At 57.0% G+C, this 23,028-nt stretch overlaps 1 protein-coding gene across 3 annotated transcripts; it reads right to left on the reverse strand.

Moving 5' to 3' along the window:
* Nucleotides 1–6,139: 6,139 nt before the first annotated feature.
* GPRC5C (G protein-coupled receptor class C group 5 member C) lies at nucleotides 6,140–22,363 on the reverse strand. Of its 3 annotated transcripts, none has more exons than XM_031037699.2 (5): nucleotides 21,222–22,363; nucleotides 14,074–15,156; nucleotides 11,424–11,518; nucleotides 9,299–9,448; nucleotides 6,140–7,661 (listed from the first exon to the last, which is right to left on the reverse strand). In XM_031037699.2, exons 2-5 carry the CDS (start codon nucleotides 15,122–15,124, stop codon nucleotides 7,629–7,631), a joined length of 1,329 nt encoding a protein of 442 aa, XP_030893559.2. In that variant the 5' UTR covers nucleotides 15,125–15,156; nucleotides 21,222–22,363; the 3' UTR covers nucleotides 6,140–7,628. The 3 variants fall into 3 exon arrangements, with proteins under 3 accessions (XP_030893559.2, XP_030893565.2, XP_081660692.1); XM_031037705.2 differs by lacking the exon at nucleotides 21,222–22,363 and adding an exon at nucleotides 20,831–21,104; XM_081804566.1 differs by lacking the exon at nucleotides 6,140–7,661 and having other exon boundaries at nucleotides 8,889–9,448; nucleotides 21,222–21,347.
* Between the last annotated feature and the right edge of the window lie 665 nt (nucleotides 22,364–23,028).

Here is a 23,028-nt window from a genome sequence, read left to right on the forward strand (position 1 = left end):
CAGATGCCCCTGGCTTTTATGGCTTTCCTGGGGGGCGACTGTGGGCCCATCATGACATCCAATCACAGCTCTCTTGCCTCATTTGGGATGCTGAGGGGGCAGTTTCTTCTCTATTCTTTTATTGAAACATGAAAGATGAGGAAGCACACTTTCTCAACAGAGGGACTTGACTCTTCACGTTTGCTCACCACCAGCCCTCCCTTGACCCAGATCTGTCGCCCATATCTGGGAAGGGGTACACAGATCTCAGTGTTCTTGGCGTATGGACAATAGATAATTCTCTCCATTTACTAATGCCATCTGCTTCCCTGGAGGAGAAAAATAATCTCAACACGGTGCCAGGGAGACTCAGCTCCCCATGTGGGGGTATCCCATGGCCCACCTAAGAGAACCAAGCCCCCACATTTGCAAGACTACACTTGTGAAGGACACACTCCGAGCACGGAACCTCTCCCTAGCACCCGCTGCATTCCTCAAGCTGCTTTGGTTATGGCCTGCGCGGACAGGCCCACTCCCCTTTCACCTCACCCAGGACCAGCCCAGGTGTCAGAGGCTGAATTCCGTCTCTACCCCATTCATATGGTGAAGTCCTAGTACCTCGGAATGGGACACGATTTGGAAATGGGGGTCTTTACAGGAATAAGCAAGTTACCAGGAGGTCATTAGGGTGGGCCTTCATCCAGTATGTCTGGTGTCCTTATAAAAAGGGAACATTTGGACACAGGGACACACATAGAGGAAAGACGACGTGAAGAGCCACAGGGACAAGACGGCCACCAGCAAGCTGAGGAGCGAGGCCTGGACGGATCCTTCCCTCGGGGCCCTCAGAAGGAGCCGACCCTGCCCACACCTTGATTTCAGACTCCCAGCCTCCAGAACTGAGATGACAAACATCTGTTGTTGAATCCACTCCATCTGTGCTGCTTTGTCAGATGGCTCTCCCAAACTAATACACCAGGTTCCCTGCTCACTGGTCCCCAAGCGGAAGGGACCTCCTGATGACTCAGACACTCGCCTCTTGACTTCCATGACTATGAGCAAGGGAGAAACTCTCACCCGGATCAGGCTGCCCCCGTGGCTCCACTTTGCAATCTGAGACACAACCTGTCCCAGGTAAGCCCTCACCTCCCAACACAAGCACACTGGTGCATATGCATGTGCATGCATGCACAGAGGCACGGGGCTGACCACACATGGGAGGTGGGGTCCACGGATGATGGGGGAGGGAGAATTATGTGCCAGAGTTCAGGGTGGGGACTGATGTTGATGACATGGTGGCAGGGAACAGCTTCTAATGAATACTGATGAAGAACTGATGAGCGAATGAATGAATGGGTCAGACGTCATTCCCGGCTGTATTCTCTGCCCTGAGGGACACACCACGCTTTCTAACGATGAGCCACACACACATAAACCCTGCAAGCGGTGTTGATGCGCCCGCATGTTCCGTGAACACAAATTTAACTCAGTCTTCTCAAAATTGCAGTTATTTAGCTAAGTTGGGGTGGGCAATGGACTTTGGGGGTCCCATGTACCTGCATGCAATGAACACACTCTGTCTTCCCCCGGCCCTCCATCTTCAGCCTCCTCCGAAGTCCTCCCAAGGGCAGAATGCACTGGAAAAAACTTGGCAGGGTGAAAGCTGCCTATCTTTCTTGGAGGGTGTGGAGTGAGAGGTGTGGCCAAGCACTGCTGGGGTCTGGCCTTCGTGAAGGGTGGGCAGCGATAACAGTGATGGGTTGAGGGGGGAGCTGCTACAGGGTGAGCTCACCTTGGGGTTCCTTTTCTTTTTTCAGATGAATTTTTAATATATATATATAATTGATTTTCATGGAGAAGGAAAGAGGAAGAGGAAGGAGAGAGGGAGAAAGAACACAGTAAAAAGTCTTCCTGACCCTCATCTGCCTGGCTCCAGGGACACCCCCCCCACACACACTTCCACTTTAACCTGTTATGGTGTCTTTTGACTCTGTGCAAATACAGGTAAATATGAATATCCAAGGGGAGGGGGCACTGTTAAAACCTTCCCCTTTAAGTATGGGATTGGACCCTAAATATGGGATTGAACACATCCTGTCTCTTTCCGGTACCGACTATTAACAGGATTTTTGTTCCCTTAGCGCCCGAGGTTCTTGGTCATGCTGCTTTGAAGAATGAAGAGGTAGACCAGAGGAAGAGTGGTGGGCAGCAAAGCAAAGTTTATTGAGCAAGAGTACAAAGCTCCCGGAGAGGGAGGGGACCCGAGAGGGTTGCCATTTTGGTGTTCAAATTTATAAGCTCTTTTGAGGAACTATCTTGAGCATCCTGAGTGTGGGCCCCTGTGGATTGGCCGCTAAGGTGTGCCAATCAGGGCTTTGATCTTGCACCTGTCTACCTAACGGGTTATTGTTCACATGTTGCTGGTCTTTCGGGCTGACATCTGGAGACTAATTGCCTCAGCTTGTGATAGTGACCCATGTTTTATGGTTCATTGTTTTGTTTCAGGATGTTTTGCAAAAGTCACTTCTGCAGAGGCTGCTAGACAGGATGCCATTGTGGTCCTATCTAAGCTGTAAAACAGGATGCTAGTGCGGTTTTGGCTTAGCTGTCCTGGCTTTTTTGCTTTCTTGTTGGGGACCCTGACCCTGACTACCTAAGTGTCCAATTAACCTCTAACACAACGACACTGACTGCCAGTGACAGAAAAAGTTTCTCTGTCCCAGGGCTCCGCTCAGCACCCACATCAGGGCAGGAGCCCAGAAGCTGTGTGCACAGTGAGAGAAGCTGGTTGGTCACATGATGCCCAAATGTTGTCAGGCTAAAGGTCACAGTGCCTAGGCTGGCTGGAGGCGTCTGTAAACCAGCGTGGAGAAGTGGATCTGGGAACAGCATCACAGAGTCCTGGCTAACAGAAGCCTCCGGCTTCGGACCCAGTGCCCTGTGTGCAGCAGGCTTCACGTTCCCTGGAATACCCCAGAGCAGTGTTTTCTCAACCCAAGACAGTTTGCCCCCAGGTGACACTGGGCAATATCTGGGCATATTTTTGGTTGTCTCAACTAGGGGGATGGTGTTGCTACCGAGTATCTAGTAGATGGGAGGCCAGGGATGCTGCTCGGCATCCTGCAATGCACAGGATGACACCCAGCACAAAGAATGATCCGGGCCCAATGTCAGTGGTTCAAGGCTGAGGGACCCTGTCCTAGAGGGAGACCCAAGGCAGCACGGGGGCTCCCTGTGCGCTGGTCCCCATTGCACCCATCCATGCAAGCATAATGAGCCCAGCGGACCTCCTCCCTTTGGGAACAAAGACCCCCTTGCCTGAGCCCCCTGCTTGGTGCTGGGCTCAGAGACACAGGGATGAATGCCGTAGCTATTGGCCTGGGTCTGGGGCTCACACAGCCTGGAGGGAACAGGAAAAAGGTCACAGGCGACCGAGATCCCCAGAAGGGAGGTTGAGCGGAAGCAGAGGGTCTCGGCTAGGCCCCAGGCTGGGGAGGGACCTGCATTACCACCAACCCCCAGCCGGCCGCGGAAGCGGAGCCAGCCGGTCGGGGCCGGCTGCTCGGGGTGGCGGGGATCAGGTTGCAGGGATGGCGGGGCGGGGCGCAGGAGGGACCTCGGGTTGGCTGGGGGCTGGGGGCGGGCCCCGCTGGAGTGACGTCGGAGCCCTGAGTCGGTCCCCACCCCCACGTCCCAGCCCCCCAGGTGCGTGGGGGAAGGTGGGTTGGGTGCGGAGGCCGCGGGAGGGAGTCGGGAACCCGCGCTGTCCGCCCCAAGCCCGGGAGGGCAGGGCGGCGGCTGGAGGGCTCGGTTAGGGGCGCCATAAAACCTTCGCCGTCCCCCGGGCCCCCGCCGGCGCCATCGAATGCTGAAGCCGACCTCTTCGTGCTCTCGGGGCGGCCAAGTCAGAACGGGGCGCCCCGGGGCCCTTGGAGAGGCCCCGGGTGCGAGCGGAGAGCCGCTGGGATTTGGCCCCCCCAAGCGTCTTTGCGTCCCCCCAGTTCTGCGCCAGCCCTTGAATCCGGGCCGGGAGGTCTCACCCTCAGCACAGCCTGTGCTTTGGGGTCCCCTTTCAACTACTGTGGGGGTCCCAATTCCAAGGCTTACGCAGAGCTGGATGCTCAGGGTCCAATTTATAGATGAGGAAAGCGAGTCAGGGGAGCTAGTAAGAACTAGGTCCCACGCGAGGAGCGGGGTGAGTGGTGCTGGTGAAAGCGGGATGCCAACCCTTATGGATCCGGGAGGGAGCCCACTAACACCCCATCCACTTCAGCCCTTGGGTCTGACCTGCCAAAGGAGTTAGGCTGCGAGCCCCCAGAGGGCAGGGACCAGATCTTGCTTCTCTCTGTCCCCAGAGTAGGAACTCAGTATTTATTAACATTTGCTGTCAACTGAAAGCAGTCCAATCCCCCATCTTCAACCTGGTTTCTTGACTTCCCTGTGCCCCAAGTGACCCTCTTAACACCTTGATGGTCAACCCCTGCCAGTCAGGGTCTGTCCCTCTCCATAGCATCCCCCTCCAATCCTAGCAACCTGTTATCCCACCCACTCTGGGGACCTCATGCATGAGGGACAGCAGAGAAAAGGGAAAGAGGCATCTCCGGAGGGCAGAACAGAGTGAAATCTGGCCCTGAAAGCAGTGTGTCTGGGCAGAAAACACTGGACAGCTAGCTCCTGGATGCTCCGCCTTGACTGTGACTTTCACGGAGTGACCCTGAGGAACTAGACACTAAATATGAACTCAGGGTGTTAGTACTTCCATTTTACAGACGAGAAAACTGAGCTGCCCAAAGTTACAAAGCTAGTAAGCAAGAGTCGGGATCCAAACCCATAGCTGTTGGATTCCTAGGTCATGTTCTCTCTGCAGAACTGCCTCCTGCTAAAAAGGCATTTGGTTTCTGGTCCTCACTTCCTTCCCTGTACCTTTCAGTCACCCACAGCCCACAGAGGGACCCACCACCCCAGCCTCCATCCATCAATATCCCTTCTTGAAGGAGACGAAGGTCAGAGCCGCGCCCTCAGCCCAAGGATGAGGATGAGGTCAGAGCATTACCCAGCTGGAGCAGATGCTAAATAATTCATGGGTCTGCTGTGAAGCGGGGGCTGCAGCTTCCGGGAGGGTCCAGAAGGCACACAGCAGACAGGAAACAAAATCTGGTCACTTGCACCCAAGTCTGATCTCCGCAAACCCCATGGGGCTGGAGAAAGTGCCTCGTTTGGTAACAAAGGGTTGGAGGGCATGACCCCAGGCAAGTCACTTCACCTATTTCTTGCTGCTCTCTCGTTTCTAGCTCTTACCTGAGGTGTGATCAAGTGCAGGAAACCAGTGTAAACCGGAATAGTGGATGTGGCTCTTGGCAGGTCCTCAGGGGAGGTACTGATCATCTCCCTGGCCCCGTCTGCCTTCCCACGAGCCCAGTATGTCACTCAACGGTGCCCCTCCAGCATGCCAGGCAGCAGCAGAACTATGATAGGGGTTGTCCCCCTCTCTTGCCCCATCCCTACATTCCCAGACCTTGGGGGGGACAGGGGGGTGGGGCACAGGCACAAATCTTGGCTATTTTTGGAGGCTTGGTTTCCTCCCTTAGAATAAATCCCCAACCGAGAAAAAGTTAGTTGGAATCAAACAGCCTTTGTTGGTCTATAAGGGAAGAGACTAGGTTAAAAATATGTATTAAATCCCAGAAAAAAATCTCAGTGAACACATGGGGATTCTGTGATAGGAATTCCTCGGAAACAGAGGACAAGGTCCTTTAATTCTGAGCAGTTAGGGTCCAAACTACTCTGCTTCGAGCTGAACGGCTTGACAGAGTGGGTGTGAAATTTACCAAGGTGTTGGTCTGATGTTACCTGCAATAGGTTCTGGCCTCTTCTAGTTTTCTTCCATCCGAGGCTCATTTGTGTTGCGGCTGGACCACTTGGGGGAAGGCACCTCTCTCCTAAAAACACACCTGTCTTCTATCTTCTCCACTTGGCCAAGGCCTGGAAGGAGCAGGGCCACTGCGTGTCCCTGAGCCAGGGTGGCCTGCAGCTTTCAGGATCCCATCCTTCCAAAGCTAACACCCAGATCCCTGGAGAACTCGGACGAACAAACCCACATTCACTGCAGGCTGCTCTTCGTGGCCGCCTGGTGGGGCCAAGACTCACATGAGACTATCACTTCGAAAAGCAAGACAGGGCCTTTATTCACTGTAAGGGATCTTGGGACCACTAACCTAGATCAAGAAAAGTCTGAGGTGCAGAGAGCTCCCTCTTCCCTCCATCAGAGAGAAGTAATACTCTGTTTGTGGAGCTAAGCAACCCAGCACATGATCGGTCAATGGTGGCGATGGGGGGTAGGGAGCTGTCACAGGCAGTTGTATGGCTCTACTCTCTCTGTAGGGCCTGAGAAATATTCCAGTAACAAAGACACAGGCTGCTGGGGGCAGGAGGGTGGTGCTGGAGAGCTGTGGGCTGAGCGTCTTTGCGTCCCCCCAGTTCTGCGCCAGCCTTTGAATCCGGGCCGGGAGGTCTCATGGTGCTGGAGAGCTGTGGGCCGACCACAGGGTGAGGTCGGGCCCTGCTCTTGTTCTCTCCCCCCCACCCTGGGCACCCAGAGGTGACTCTGCGCTGAGCACAGAGCTCCAGGGGCACGCCTGGGAGGCCCCCTTGGGCCAGCCAGCTCTGCCTGGTAGCCGAGCGCGGGACAAAACCAGGAGACGATGCTACAGAGATCTTGTTCCTGTGAGTCTGGAGCTATGCACATCTCCGCCCTTGCTCCACCATCATCAGGTCCTAAAGGATGCCCCCCACTTCCCTGGGTGGCCGTCAGGACCCTCTGGAGCATGTCGTGGGAGAGAACAGTGCCAGCACGTTTGGGGTGCCCAAGGTGAGGCAGAAATCTGTACATCTGCCCAGCAGGACATGGCATGAGTCCCAGTTCTGTGAGCAGCTGAGACCCCAGCCCATGTGATCCAGGACTCTCAGCTGGCCCCTGAGGATGCAGCCCCAACCCCCACCTTGTGTCTCGATGGGCCCCAGTTCACTGCAGGTGGGGAAGGCATGGGGTCATGGCATAAGGGGGCACGAGAGGGAAGCACCAAAGGGGCTCGGATCCAGCACCCACAGGCCACGAAGAGGAGCGGTGTCTGCTCAGGCCTCGGGCTGAGCTCTGTCCCAGCTCAGGGGCCTTCCACGGTCCAGGTGGTGGCAGGAAGCCCTGATGAGAAAGCCCACTTCCGCCAGGGCTTGGCTGCAAACACCCAGGCGCAGGCAGGACAAGCTGATGCTGGACACCAAGACAGCCAGGAAGGCCCGTGGTGTGAAGACAGGGCATCTGAGGATGGCCATCTGGAGAACCACAGCATGGGACACATGGGCTGTGACTAGGGGAAGGGTGTCGAGGGGGGACGGAGGCAGGCTGGGCAGTTCTGTAGATCCTTGTGGCCTCAGGCACGTGGGGGTCAGGAGAGGCAAAGGGAATGGCCCCAGGGCCCCAGCCACGCACCTCAGGGCTTCACGGGCCCCCCACTCAGTCCTCTGCTTCTGGCTGGTGGCCTCCGGTCCCTCCCAGCTCCAGTGACAAGGGCGGGAAAGGTGCTGGGCCCTGCCCAGCCCAGACAGAGGTATGAGGACATCAGGACGGACGTGTGGTTCAGGGAAGAGGGCTTCTACCATCTCGTTTTATTTTGCGGGGACTGAGCCTAAAGTAACCAGAAAGAACAAGAGTCAAAGGGGACCCTACCACTCGGGGGCCCAAGCTCTGGCTTCTACTAAAAACAGTGTCTGAGTCCCAGCGGGGCTCGTGCAATCTGACATAGAAGGGAAACTCTGGGAGAAGTTTGTTTTTCTTCCGGCAACTTTCTCTCTCTTCCAACAGAGACTTTTTTTTTCCCCCCTACGACTGGTGTCAGAAAATAGCTTCTGACTCTTTGGGTAGAAACATTCCCAAGCTTGGGAGGGGCAGGCTTGGCAGCCCCTTGGCAAAGCCCGGAGCCAGTGTCTGTCCGAGGGTCATGGCACTACTGCTCATCCAAGCCCAGGCCACTGGCTCGGCCCCAGGGTGGGCCTCAAAGACAGAGCTCAACACAACCTGACCGGTGGGGCCCCTCTGGAGGCCGCTGTGGCCTCGGTGGGTCGGTTTGCTTACCCCTGTCAGGGGCCGGGAGAGGGACAGCCCCACCTTTTGCCTCCAAGGCCACGTCCGACCCGAAAATGGCACGATTCTGGGATTCTGACTCGGGAAAGAGGACAGAATGCTGTGCTGTCCACCTTTCTTGGCAGCCACGAGGTTTAAAAGGAGCTGATGTGGGAAGGCTTTGTTTACCATAAAGGGCTGAGCCAGTGGACACGGTAATAACTGTCCAGGAATGGAACCAACCGGCACCGGCCGACCCTTTCCCACCTTTGGAAACCCACTTTGTGAAGAAGTGCCAGTGTTCTCCGAGCCGTCCGCTGCCACCCGTGCTCAGCACAGCACCATCTAACAGCACAGGCCGGTGACTCTCCGCCGCGTCCCTTAGAGCACTTGAATGGCCATCCCCCCTAAGAGGGTCTGAAGCTGGTCCGCCTTCCCTTACACACACCCTCCGCAGAGCTGCCCGATGGTGGGCCTGCCCTCCCCACTCTGGCCGCGTGCATGGCGGCGGGGGGGCGTCCCGGAGGAAAAGCTGCCTGATCTCAGATAAGCCCAGATGCTGGACTAGACCCTGGACAGGCGCTGGGCCCAGAAGTTCACTCTGACCGCCCGCGACACGACACGATACACAGGCTCAGCTGAAGACTCCTTCCCTGGGAAGGAAAAAGCAGCAGCAGCGTTCCCGTGAGCCGGATTCGGAAGGAGAAAGAGGAGCCACCCCCAGCCCACGGAGGAGGAGGCTCCTCAGTGACCAAGAGCCCGGGGTCAGAAACGACATTCCCAGAGGAAGGGCTCATAAAGCAAAAACGTGTTTATTAGGCACCCTTGCTCCTCATAGAGGAGCAAGACCCAGGACAGACGCGCCTGAGAAATCTCTCGAGGTGGCAGGAATCTCTCCGAAGACTCCAGAAAATGTTGGCACTGACCGGCCACCACCCCAAAAAGAACACTATCTGGCTGGAGCACGAAGCTCCACGAACACTGAGGCGTGGGTGGGGGGCCCCTGGGACACCCACCCAGACGTTGGCAGACAGGGACGGCCTTCCCGGCTCCGAGGCACAGTTGCCTTGAGCCACAGAGGGGGCAGGGGCAGTAGGAGAGCCGTGGGCTCCTCACCCAGGCCACGTCCCAAGGGCCTTCCCCAAATCTGCCTGCCTCCTCCTGACCGCCGACTCAATCCCACACGTAGGGGTTTCTAAAGACCTGGGAGTTCTTGCTGTCTCTCGGAGGTGTGGTGGCCCGCTGGCTCTGGGCCGCATACATGTCTTCGGCCCTCAGGGTGGAGTTGGCACTGCCCATCACCTGGCTGTTGGCGGTGGCTCGTGGGAGGATGACGTCGTAAGCTCCTTCGGACTGGAAGGAAGGACAGGAGGTCTCACAGCCAGGTTCTGCCAGGGCGGACGCCCAAACACTCCGCTTCCTGCAGGGCTGGGCCTGCCAGCAGTAACCCCCAAGCCCCCCCAGCAGGGCCCCAGCGGCCGCCTGGGATGGGTGACTCCACCTCTCGAAACGGAGGGGCTGGCGTCTGACCTCAAGCCCCTTCCCTCACCCTACAGAGCGCCAGGCCTCTAGGCATGGGAAGGGGCCTCTGGTCACCTCGGATGGCCCTGGGGCGTCACTATTTTCAGAAGGATCCTCTTCTCAAGCCTCCCCACTCCTGCTCCCAACTCCTGGGGGAAATCCTGGGGCCCAGGGCAGAGTGAACCACACTGAGCTGCTACTACGTGCCTGTAATGGTCCCAGGCTCCCTCCTCCCCAGACCCTTCCCCGAGCCCTCAGATGGCAATAGGACACCCAGTGGCAATCAGAGCGGCAGGTCTGTGTGGCTGAGGACAGCTGGCAGGCCTCGGGCATACCCACACTTCTTATCTTGAAGCCTGGGCGGGTTAATCAGTTGTGGAGACTTAAAACCCAAATTCTCTGCCTGGAACCTGGCTAGAGCTACAGTGCCCTACTCCTGTGTGGGGGAGAGATGGCTGTGGGGTGGGGAGAGTCCAGAGGCCCCCATCCCAGCTCCTGGCCTGAAGGCAAGGTGAACTCCCGGCCCCACCTGCCTTATCCCTAACCCCAGGGCCCCAAGCCACCCACCGCCTTCAGTTGAATCAGGCCCGGGTGGTCCTCCCACTGGTTTGCAATCCCCAGCTCGCAGGCCCCCAGAAGCTCCTGGAACATCCAGGTAGGTGGGGCTCAAACCTGGGTGTGCCTCAGAATCACCTGGGCAGTTGGTTCAGCCACAGCCACACCCAGTCAGGCTCTACCCAGTGGTGGCCCGGTCAAAGTTTAACTGGGGCGGGGAGGGAGGGAGCCCCCATCCGTAGTCTCCACTCATCTCCGTGGGTGGGTACTCCCTGTTCACCCAGATCCTCGACCCCCCGGGGCGGCAGGACTGGGTGTGGCCAGGCAAGTGAGGGGTGGCCAGGGTGAGACAGCTGCTGGAGGAAGGACCCTGGGGGGGTTCCACAGTCTGAGTGGCTGGGACCAGCAGACTCTGCTCCTGTCCTCCAGAGACTCCTTGCCCCTCCCTGCGCCTGGCAGCAGGTTCAGCTTAGGGAGAGGAAGAGGCTGGAGCTGGAAGTTTCTGATATTTACTGCACCGTGCCCCGGGGGCTCGTGGCACGGAGGGGGGTGAGAACACCACCCCGCTGACCTCCCTGGCTTCCTGTTCCCAGCGTCCTGCCAAGGCAGGTCACTGACATCTCCCCACAGTGACTGCCAGCCCAGGGGGAGGAACATATACGGAGTGAGTGAGAATCTAACCCACGGTCTTCCTGTTCCCACCCCCCACTGGCTAATGGAGCATCTGGTTTCCAGAACCCAGGGGAGGTATGAGGTTGAGAGCTAGAGCCTGCTTGTGGGGGGAAGGGAGCCAAGGCCCTCTTGGGACAGCTGTGGTTGAGGAGTAAGTACATACCCAGACCTGCTTTTTGGTCCTCTGTGCCTTTATGGGGGCACCAAAGATTGCCACCTCCCTACCTGGCTGAGACCTTCCTTTGTCCCTCCCTAAGCTCCTTAGGGTAAAGCTGGACTCTCCTATCAGCTCAAAGAGGACCTGTTCTGCATTCTCCGCAGCCCGGGGCCCCAGTCCTGTGTGATGCCCCATGACACAGGGCGGGTCTCACTGCAGTGCAGCAGACATCAACTCCAGGAAAAGGGCATTAGGAGCCGAGGGGCTCTGTTCCCTGACGCTGATGCATCAGACGGAGAAGCCTGCCTTCTCCCTACCACCTCCGCCCCAGCCTGCACCGGCCACAGGACCTCTGCACCAGCCGGCTCAGGCTGAGCTCCACGGCCCCCAGCGGGGTCACAGAGACCCTGGGACCCCACTCACCGGGCCTTTGTGCATCAGGGCCATCTCGGTGGGCTGGTACACACTGGTCAGCAGCTGCCCGTTGTACCCACTATATGGTGACACTGGTCTCTTAGCTGCAAAGAAACATAGAGCCGTTTGGGGGCTGGGTTCTCAGGCAGGGCTCCCCAGGGGGCTCGGGCAGGGAAGAGGGGGCTCACCTGCCCTGGGATAACATCTAACCCAGGGAGGAAGCCTGGCCAGGGGTGGCCCACTTGCGGGGCGGGGTTGCAGGTATGGGGGCCCCTCCAGAGTCCAGCATGCCTTTGTCAGGAGTCAAGAGAGCATGATGCTGCCTGCCTTCTGCTCGGGCTTTCCTGCAGTGTGAGGACCCCTCCCCCGCCTTCAGCCAAGAAAAATGCTCCTGTCAGCAACCTTCATATCCCCATCCGCCCTCCGGGGCCAGAGGCCAAGAGGGGCACATGGGCCTTCGGCGGCCTTCCAAGACGGCCAGGCTCCAGCTCTGGCCTCTACCACTGCAGGCCACAGCTGCAAGGCGCTAGGGTAAGCAGAGCAAAGACCCCACAGCCTGAGACTGCCAGTCGTCCCGGGGCACAGCTGATCCTCCAGGACCCCACAACCCAGAGCCCCACCAGGAGGACTGAATGTACATACATCTTGTCCTGGGGCAGCCTGGCAAGATTCCAGGACTGTTTGCAGCTCCAAGAATACCTCCCCGTGCCCTCGGGTGTGATGCTATCCCCATCTGCTCTACCCTGTGGGGGTTCCCAGGGTGTCCGAGGAAAGCTCACGACCAACCCCTGGGGCCCGAGGGCAGGCGGAAGGCTGTCTGTCTCCTGCAGGCTGCTGGCCCGCAGCTCCGAGGGACCACAACTACACAGGGCTGGGTTCCTAAGTGCTGGGCCCACTCGATTGATTTTTCCATTTAGAAAAAAAAAAAAGAAAAGAAAAAAACCCTCACAGCCCCAGAAATGTTTGCCTTGCGAGGACAAAGGCTGAGTAGTATTACATGGGCCTCGTGGCCAGACACAGAGCGGGAGCAGATGTGGGTGCACAAGCCCCACCCCCACTCAACTAGTCCCACTCTGTTATGTGGACCAGGGGCCAGCCCCGTGGGCAGATCACAGATCAGGTGCCAGACAGGACAAAGGTCACTCCTTTCCCCAAAACAGAGATGATGCGGGGCGGGGGGGGGGTCCCAGTTTGTAGAGAAGAGGCAGGGAGTTCTGCTTCTGGAACTTCCCGTCTCTGACTCAGCCCTCTGGCAGGGACCCCAGAGCTGGTGACCGACAGTCAAGCAGTTGAAGTCTTAAGCCCCCAAACATCCTGCTCAGCCCAGTCTGGGGTTGGGGTCAGGGGTCTGTCCTGGTCCTTCTGCCCTCCAGTTCCCAGTCACGTCAGATAAAGGGGCTGTAGGCAGCTGACTAAGGACAGCACGCCACAGGACACATCAGGAAATGTGTGCACACTGAGCACACAGTAGGTGCTCAGTGAATGCTAGCGGTCCTTACAGTTAACAAATGCCAGAGAAATACTCTTCCCTTTGGAAGCCAGGAGCTCAACTGGCCAAGTGTCCCAGAGAAGCATCTCTCCTCACCCCGCCCCCCAGCCCGCCTGCTTCTCAAGCTGCTTCCAAGGGGGAGGAGGGGGGCTTGGCACGGGCTGCAGAAGCTTCACCCATTCCTGCCTCTTCCAATTCCAGACACCCTCAGCCTGACCCCTTTGAGGCTGTACGGCTGGCTGGTGCCCCTAGTGCTGGGCTCCAACAGGAAAGCCCCATCCCATTAACAAACGAGCCGGGACAGGAGCTTGGGGACAAGCCAGCTGGAGAGTGGGTGCTGCTGAGATCAGGATGTGGCACAGTGCTTTTATTAAAAAGAACAAAATCAGGGCACCTGGGTGGCTCAGTTGGTTAAGCGTCCAACTAACTCTTGATTTGGGCTCAGGTCATGATCTCAGGGTTGTGAGATCGAGCCCTGTGTGGGGCTCTGTACTCAGCAGGGAGTCTGCTTCTCTCTCCCTCCCTCTCTCTCTGCCCCTCCCCTAGCTTGCGCGTGCTCTGGCCCACTGTCTCTAAAATACATAAATAAATCTTAAAAAAAAAAAAAAGAACAAAATCTTAACTGAGAAGACTTTTAAAGGAAACTAAAATTATGAATATGTACATAATGGAAAAACAAGTCCGGGAAGGGTGGTTGTAATCACAGTAAAAGGATAGGAATACAGCTAATAGCTAACACTCGTAGAGTAATTTCCAAGTGCCGGGCACGTGCATTAACTTAATCTTCACAAGAACCCTATTTAACAGGAACGATTACCATCCCCATTTTACAGATGAGGAAACAGAGGCACGTGGAGGTAAAATACCGGTCAGAGGTGGCCCAGAACAGGAAAGAACAGGGTAGAACTGGGAGGAGCCAGCCGGAAGGAATTTTATCTGTGGGTGTTTTAAATTTTACAGTGGAAATATATTCATGAACTACAGGAGTACTAAAAACAAAACAAAACAAAAACTTAAAAATGGCATTTAGGGGCTTGAAGGCAGAACACTAGCGATCATTCGAGAGCCTTCCGTCTCGCTCAGGAGACCAGCCCCCGCCCCCATCCTAGCGTCCAGGATGCAGAATGACAGACGGGGTGGGGTGCGCGGGGAGGGTGTCCCTCCGCCTACCTGAGGCTGGCTCGTCCATGGAAAATGCCTTGTTCTCCACAAACATGCTCTGGCCCTTCTGCTCTTTCAGGATGGTCTCGTAGCCGACGCCACGGGTGGGGTACATGTCCCCCTGGTAGCTCTGCTCTGGGCTGGCCTTGGTCACCTGGGAGACCTCCGGGATGACGTAGAAGAGGACAAAGGCCCAGGCGTTGGCGGCGAGGGCGATGGCCAGCGTGGGGTCATCCCAGGTGGGATTGTTGTGCTGCTTGTTGCCGTACGTGTACATGACAATCCACACCACCCATATGGCAATGGAGGTGGCCGTGGTGAGCAGCACGAAGACCCCGTGCTTCCGCCAGCGCTTGAAGTGGCCACACAGGGCAGGCCAGGCCCCCGTGAAGGCACACAGCAGCAGAAGCATGACGTAGATGAGCGCCATGACGAAGTCCATGTTGGCAATGGCGCAGGGGGAGGCCGAGGCCCAGGGGGCACTGCCATTTCCCGGAGGGCCGCCCTCGCCGCCGCCGCGGACCAGCGTGATGATCAGCCACTCGGTGTTGATGATCACCTCCACGAGGGTCAGCAGCAGCGCCACAGTGAAGATCACCCAGCCCCGCGGCCCGTGGTTCTTCCGTGCCAGAAAGTTGAGGGCAAAGACATGCGCCACCAGGCAGGAGAAGCAGACGGCGAACAGGACTCCAAAGAGGAAGCGCCGAGAGGCACAGGTGGAGAAGTCAGGCTTCACCACGCAGGCAAAGACGAGGCAGAAGAGGCCCAGGGTCCCCAGCAGGAAGAAGACCTGGGTCCCCAGGAGGCTCCGCTTCTTGGTGTCCTGCACAAAGGGGAGGCTGGCCACAAGGATGATGGTGAGGACAAACGTAGTGACAACTCCCGCCCCAGCCACTGCCTCCAAAATGATGCCCCAGGCCCCGGAACGGTCACACAGGTTGTAGTAGAGGGGGTTGAGGTCTGGGCTGCAGCCAGGTGGCACGTGGTTCTGGGCCTGGGCGCCTGCGATTAGGAAGACAGGTAGCCCCAGGCACGTCAACAAGGCTTTGGGGATGGCCATGCTGGCTCCCAGGCCAGGCTCCGGCTGGGTCCCTAGAGACAGAGAGGGAAAAGGCAAAATCAGTCTTCCAAGGCCAGACTCTGACGCCCCAGTCGCTTGCTTGCCCCTGTCCTGAACTGGGGCAGACAGTGCGAGCTGATCACGAGACTGTCCCCACGGGCTTCAGATTCCTTCTTGACACAGCACTCCTGGGAGGCATATCAGCTGACCAGAGAGGCAAATGAGATGAAGCCCATTTGTCATCTCTGGTCCTACTCACGGAAAAGGAGGAATCTGTCACTGAATTTTCAGGATCCCCCCCCCCGCCCCCTGCCCCCCGCCATCATAACCAGCATCCGAACCTTCCCTGAGCTCTTGCAGTTTGGGTTGAGGGTGATAGGGTTTGAGAGCAAGTCAAAACCAAGCCACTCCGCACTTTCTCTCTGCCCTGACCCTCTCAGAGTTCAAGAGGCCTTGACACCGTGCCCTTCAACTCTGCCCCTGTGATGCCCACGTCCATGGCCAACCTGCCATGCACTCATTCACACAGTAGGTACTTCACGAGCACCCGAAAGGCATGACCTGCAGCCAGAGAAAACGAAGAGACAGTTCTCTTGGATTCCTCCCTACCACCTCCCTTTCCTGCCCTGCATTTGCCCACTTTTCACGCCAGCTCTCCTCTTCAGAATCCAAACTTCTTTGTCTAGCTCGGTTGCTGGAGTGAAGGATAAAATAATTTCTCAGCTAGGGAGTTAATGACTTCATGCAAAAATCCTTCTATGAGGCATTAACATTTTTAAAAGCAAGAATGGGGAAGGGCAATGCAACGCCCAAAGGAACTCATCTGTCATGGAAGACGTTAAGGCACTGTAGCCAGAAGGCAAAAAAGGGATCTTTCATTCACACCAGGAAGGTACCCTATTACTCTTCGTACTACTCATGTGACCAGCCCCGACGACGGCGGCTCTACCAAGGCCTGTAGATGAGCAGCAAAGAAAACGGAACCCCTGCTCTCAACACCAGCTGGACTATCCCTGTGTGGTGTGGAGATAAAGAATGTGGCAGCTTAAGAGAAATTAAATATCCAATCAATGAAAGACTGTAAATTTACTTGGAGAACAGAGAATCTCAATGTTCTAAACAGCCAAGTTCAAAAATACTGCAGAATACAGATATGCACATTAAATTACCCCTTACGTTCAAGTAACTAGTTATAACCCTGCTTCTTCCTCTCTCACTTCTTGGGTCCTCGGAACTCTCCGGAAAGATGGCAACCAAGCTTTCCAGGATGATCGTGACCACTAGTGGCTCTCAGGGGAATGGCATGATCCAACTCCTCCCACCTCCTTTCTTCCTCCTTTGGGGGTAGTGATGCATAGTCCACCCCCTTAAGTTTTCACCATTCCTAGTTACCTAATTTCTAACAGGCGAACAAAAGTCCTAAATCTCAGTCAATAGAAACTGTCTCTCTGTAATTGATAAGTGGAAGAGTACGTGCTATTGGATCAGGGAAAATAAAACCCATAAATTAAGTGAAACCGACATAATAAAGAACGTCAATTTTCAAAGTCCTTTAACATATCCTACAGACCCAAGGTGCCCCTTGAAAATACAGGTATCTCGACCTTCTCAGCTACTTCATTTTTTTTTTAATTTTTTAAAGATTTTATTTATTTATTTGACAGAGAGCACAAGCAGGCAGAGTTGCAGGCAGAGGGAGAGGGAGAAGCAGGCCCCCGTGGAGCAAAGAGCCTGATGTGGGGCTCAATCCCAGGACCCTGGGATCATAACCTGAGCCGAAGGCAGAGGCCTAAGCCACTGAGTCATCCAGGCGCCCTCAGGTACTTCATTTTTCAGTTAAGCTTGCTTTTCCTCCAAATACTACCTATCATTAACTCTTAATAAGCTAACATCTTTATTGTTTTCCTAAATAACTGCATGGTCAGAGCTCAGTTTCTCTTGACTTCTAATGCAAAAGCACGTTTCCCCTGCGTCGAGATTTAAATAAGCTTTCGTAGGGGACTTTGTGCAATCGTAAATCAATAAAGCATAAACTGTATTTACAATTGCTGGAAAGAAAAACGAAGGGTGGAGGATTGATGGGTAAGGAGAAACACTGAACCACTCAAGGGAAGAGGTAATTTGCAGATTACACGCTGTGGGTTCCTAAGCCTTCAACCCCATCTTGGGTGTTTGGGGCTCATAGCAAAGCAGCCAGAACTTGTGGTAAAGTTGGAGATGTGGAAGTGCTCCCTGAGAAAGGCCACCCTGAGTTAGCCCCCAGGTATCTGCACATCTTCCAGCACTTCACCCCCTCCCCGCGCTGGATCCCAGATTAGATACAGGCAATTATTCCCAATCAGAAAATATTTACTGTGCATTTTGGTGGTGGTGGTGGGGGGGGGACAACAAAGCCAGTCGTTCTCAGAGCTCTGGGAAATACAAAGATGAACAAATACAGCCCCTGACTTGACGGTTTGTTTTTTGTTTTTGTTTTTCTCCCTGACTTGATGGTTTTTAAAATCCAGTACGAGAGAGAAGGTAGGTCTGTGAGAAAATGGTAAGTGCCACACAACAGAATTTGCCTCTGGGAGAGGGAAAGATGCTCCAAGAACACAGAGGAGGAAGCTCTTCCCGCTGAGGGGTCAGATAAGAACGGAGAAGACCTTTCAACAGCATTTTATTCAGTATTTTATCACCTTCAAGTATGAACCGAGTTTGTAAGGGGAGACACAGACTAGAAGTGCTACAGGGAAGGAGGTTGGGGCATCATTCTAAAGGCAATGGGGAGGGGCGCCTGGGTGGCTCAGTTGGTTGGGTGACTGCCTTCGGCTCAGGTCATGATCCTGGAGTCCCTGGATCGAGTCCCGCATCGGGCTCCCTGCTCGGCGAGGAGCCTGCTTCTCCCTCTAACCCTCCCCCCTCTCATGTACTCTCTCTCTCTCTCTCTCATTCTCGCTCTCTCAAATAAATAAATAAATCTAAAAAAAATAAAAAATAAAAAATAAAGGCAATGGGGAGCCACTGAACTAAAGCTGTGTTTTGCACAAACGCGGCATAACTAGGATTGTGCTTTCAGATCTGAATCTGGCCAAAAGCACAGGCAGTCGATTTGTTGAGGACACATTCACCCGTTTAAAGATCAAGGCCAAAGGTAAAGCCATAATGGCCAGATCTGAGAGATCCTTTCCCAAATAAAATCTAAGGACTGACTGGAGGTAGGGGGAAAGGATACCAAAGCCCACACTACAAGTTTAAATCTGATAACAGCCATGTCATGACAAAAACAAAACAAAACCAAGCCAGGTCCCATTTAGCTCTGCAACCCTTCTGCTCACTTACTCTTCTTGAGCCATCTTGCTCTTAGAAGTACACGCCTTTACCCTGCCAGCATCCAGCAACCTCGCAGCTCTCTGCCCGCCCCACCAATGTGGGGAGAACTCCCAAGAAGGAAAGAGGAACCTACCTGTTCTTGCTGTTGCTCCTCCCCGCCCAGGTACCTGGCTGCTCGGGGGCCCTGATACTTACCAGCCCCAGATGAAACAAACCATTCCCACCGGACACAATCCATTTCTCTGTTCCCCGGAAAAATGCAAGGGTGAGTATGGAGACAGGAATACACCTACTCAGGCCTAGGGCAGTGATCCGTGGAGGCCAGCAGAGTTAAAGGAAGCTCAGCAGAGCTCTGCATGTGTCCTTTGACCTCCCCGAGTGCAGATTCAGCCAGGCAACCCATGCCACTTTTTACATGGCGGAGAAGGGGAAGAGCACTGCAAAGAGAGGTACCTAGCTCTGCCTAAGAGGCTCTCCCTCCCGCGGGTCCCTAAAGCCTGCACTTCCTGGCTGTCTTCTGAGCCTTGATGGCTCTTCTGTGCATGAGTCTCCCCTACCAGGCTGGAAGGTGTGTGAGGGTAGTGAACAAGACGTATTAACTTAGCATCCCTGCAAACACCTAGTGCTGTGCCTTGAACAGAGTAGACATCAGAGCAGGCATTTAAAAAAGCCTTCGCTGAACAGACTCAGTGCCCCCTTCTCCCTTGCCTTCTTCAGTGTGGAGTCACATCTTCTGCTTCAAGGTTCTCAGTGGGACCGAGGGGAGTGGGAGGGGGACCGCCTCCCACCCCATGAATTTCTCTAACACCAACACTGCAGCACAGCCCAGTCTCGGATTATTTCCTGGACAAAGGGGCCCTTTTGCTTCACCTCCCTGGAATCAGTCATACAGATATTTTTAATCACCTCTGAAATCGGCCTCTCCCCCACTCAGCCACTCAGCACCCCAGCTCTGGTCTGAGTCAGCCCAATCCAGTTCCAGTTCCTCCCAGTTTCCCTCTCCAGGAGGAGCAGAGAGGCCTCAGCAGTGGGGTGGGTTCAGAGGCGAGCTGGCCCTGACTGGCTTGATCAGAGGCAGTCAGGCCCTCTCATCTTTCCAGAACCACCCCCTCCTAACCTCCCACCATTCACACCAGAACCCAAGAACCCCTAGGGCATAGGAGACCAACCTGAAGAGGACACCATGGGCTTCACAGTGCCGCCCTGGTCTGCATCTCCCAGGCTCAAGGATAGAGTAAGATAGAGACACACAGCCTGTGGTTACAGATAAGGGTGCCATGACCCCTGACAGCCCCCTCTCAAAGGCACCTAGGCTCACCCAGGGATACCACAGAGCATCCTCATTCCTCAACTGCCAGCACCCGGCAGCCTATCAGGAGAGATGGATGGACCCACCAACAGCCGGCCCACCTCCTCCCCTTCTCCCCCATCCCACCCCCCTTTCTGGAGTTCTGTCCTTATGCCTTATCATCTTACTCCTGTCCAGGGGCTCTGGCGACTAAACCCACCAATAAGAGGGATCAGAGATCAGGTTGGGAAGGGAGGGGCTTCCAGGAACCTCAGCCTAGACCTCCGCATTAAGTGGACATGTGGGCCAAAATTTCCTGAGCATTCTGAAACGTCGAAGTCTTCAATCCAAGGGTCTGCTCTGGAATGCCACTCTGGAATGCGCCCCACACCCCTCCCCACCCCCCCCCACACATGTAATAAGACACAAGGTGGGGACAACCAAGTGCAAAAAACCCTATTTTGACACATTCTGGTTCCTGTGCTTTAGGATCAAGATCATGGAGCTTTTAAATGATTGGCTTTTCCCGGGTGTAAAACTGCGGGCTTCAGGATGGAGGGGCGCTACCCAACCCCTGCGGCTGCAAAGGGCCCTGGAAAAGCCCTGGGGGGTCGGGGGGATCTAGAAGTCAAGCTGCCTGAAGTAGGGGCTCTTTGATGGTCTGATTCCAAACTTCCTACAGGAAGATTCTGAGAATTTCCCTCCTCACCCCTGGGGTCTACACCGGCGCTCCCCAGGCCTTGGATGCAGAGTGAGTAGGGACCCCAGCCTGTCTCCCGCATTCCCTCTGGCCACAGAAACCTGCTCTCCCCATCCTCGGGCACCGGAGAGGAGGCTGGCCCACCAGTCGCTGCTGACCGTGGACTCACGCAGAGAGGCAGCGGGAGTGGAGGGGGCACCCACTGTGGGTTCGGGACAGCGCCGGGCTTCCCCCACCCCCGGTCCCCAGCTCGCGCCGGTTTGTAAAGTTTCTGCGACCGAGCGGAGCCGAGTTGGCGCGGCGTCCTCCACCCTCGGGCTTCTGCCCTCGCCCACGGCCCGCCGGCCCGACCCGGCTCTTCCGGGCGGCGGAGGGGAGGGCGGAGCGGGAAGGCAGCAGCCCTTACCTGGGACGCGCCGCCCGCCCCACTCGGCGCGGCGTTTGGGGCCACCTCCAGCTCCAAGCGGAGCGCGGGCGGGGTGAGAGGGGCTCGGCGGAGGGCGCGGAGCCAGGCGAAGCCCGGGCCTGGGGTGGCGGGGCCCGGGCGGGGGCTCGGGGCGCAGGGCCTGCCTCTCCCGGGAGCCTGGGCTGGGCTGGCCGCACTCGGTCCCTCCTTCTGGCGCTGGCCTCTCCCCGCACTCGGCTCCTTTCTCCGGGCGAGGGTGGGCCGGCGCCTGCATCACCGTGACATCACCTCCATTCAGGAGCTGATCGGGCGGCCGCAGCGCACCAGGTATGTGCAATCCGTTTGCACAGCAACAAAGCCCGCCAGGCCCTCCCCCCCGCCGCCGACTCACCTCCAGGCTCCGGCGAGGCGCACTTTCCGGCCGGGGAGGGAGCTCGGAGTTTCTGGCGGAGCTGGCCGGAGTGTTGTTGCTGTTTACTGCCACGCCCCCGCACGCGGGCGCGCGCACTCACGCGCACTCACTTTCAGGATTTGGCTTTCCCTCCGGAAAGCGGTTTGGGGGGCAGGCTCTCCCACCCCGCATGTCCCAGCGCGCACACACGAACACGCGCGGGGGCCACCTTGGTGCGTCTCACCGAGCCTTCGTCACCTTCGTCCTGGCTCTCCCGTGAGGGACACACGCCGGGCACAGTTCGCTGCTCTGGGCTAGAGCGAGGCGCACACTCAAGACACAAAGTCCGTCTTTGTCACGCCTTCTGAGCCCCCTCCCCTCCCCGAGCTTGCACACGTGGACACACCACACGCCGACTGTCCGCCTCTAACACGCGCGGCCTTTTCCCGGCACCTGGGTCACCAAACATGCATGGACGGGGGGACACCGCGAGCGCCCCTACCGCCGTGGGCCGGGCCCGGAACCCCTCGGAACCGCGAGCAAACGTCGCCCTGGGCCCGACTCCCCTGCGCCTGGATTTCCTGCGACCGCCCCAGACACGGTCCAACTCTGAGCGCGCGCTCCCCTCCCCGCGTCCCCGTTCCCTGTTCCGACTTGTCCTAATTAGCCTTCACGGTCATGTTCCCCGGGGTACAGTGTTTAACCCGGCCCCCGCGGTCCCTGCGCTCCGGGACGCAAGGGCCCTGACTCCGAGTCCAGCCCTCCGGCCGCCCGCGGACTTTTCCACGAGTTCGGGTACCCTCCGCCCCACTCCGCGCCCCACCCCCACTCCCTGCCCCGGGGTGGATCAGCCCGTTGCCACCCTTCACCCTCCGGCCCCGGGAATCAGCAGAAAGGGAACCGCAGAACTGGGATAGCGAATCCAGTCTGGGACGTCCCCGGCCCAGTAAACAAGAGATTTTTTCCGGCCGCCTTCCCCTGGGGCTGGCGCGCCCCGCGGGAGGCGGGCTGCGCCGTCCGGGGGCGCCCAGCGGGGCCTAGTTAGCCTGCACGGGAGGCCCGGAGGGGCCGCGGCGCCCCGGGAAGGGAGAGGTTGTTGGGCCTGGCCGGGGCCCAGGGGACGCGGAGGGAGGGCAGGGCGACGGGTCTCCGGGGTGCTGGTTCTCGTGACGCCGAGTTGCCTGGGGGATCGCCAGCAGCGCGCGGTTGGAGCCAGCCGGCGGCGGGGCGGGCGGCGGGGCGTGTTTGCACAGCCCGGGGCGCGCGGGAGGAGGGGGAAGCGGCTGGTCCCGGGCTCGGGGGTGGCAAGGTTGGGGGGAGGGCGTGGGGAAAGGGGAGGGGTACCTCCGGGGCTGTTTGTGTGCCTCAATCTACGACAGGCAGAAGTCAAACTCAATGAATCACCAGGAGCTGCCGGAGCGATAAACCTCAGGCCTGCCCCTCCCCTCGCGCACCGGCTTTTCGGAGTCCAGGAGGGAATGTTTGCTTAGCGGCCGGGGCCGGCGGTGGGGCCCTGCGTTTTCTAGAACCTGCCTCCCTCCCTGTGCCTTGCCCTCGCTTGCAAGTCTGGGAAGTGCGGTGATCGCTGAATTGTTTCCTTTCTTTTTAAATATTAAGATTAAGAGCGCGTTTCTGGTGCAAAGTTGTGCGTTACTTTCGGTCTCCCTCCCCTAACTCCACCCCCGCCCCACGTCTCCCGGACCCTCCTGTGAGGGTGTGCAGGCAGGTGCCCGCGCTGGGAAGGCAAGCCCTAAGTGAGCGGGTAAGTCCCTCTGGCCTCTGACTGTAGCTTTCATTAACAAGGCAG

Source organism: Leptonychotes weddellii, chromosome 15 (assembly GCF_054177405.1).
Source record: "Leptonychotes weddellii isolate Sample4059 chromosome 15, ASM5417740v2, whole genome shotgun sequence".
Classification (NCBI taxonomy): domain Eukaryota; kingdom Metazoa; phylum Chordata; class Mammalia; order Carnivora; family Phocidae; genus Leptonychotes; species Leptonychotes weddellii.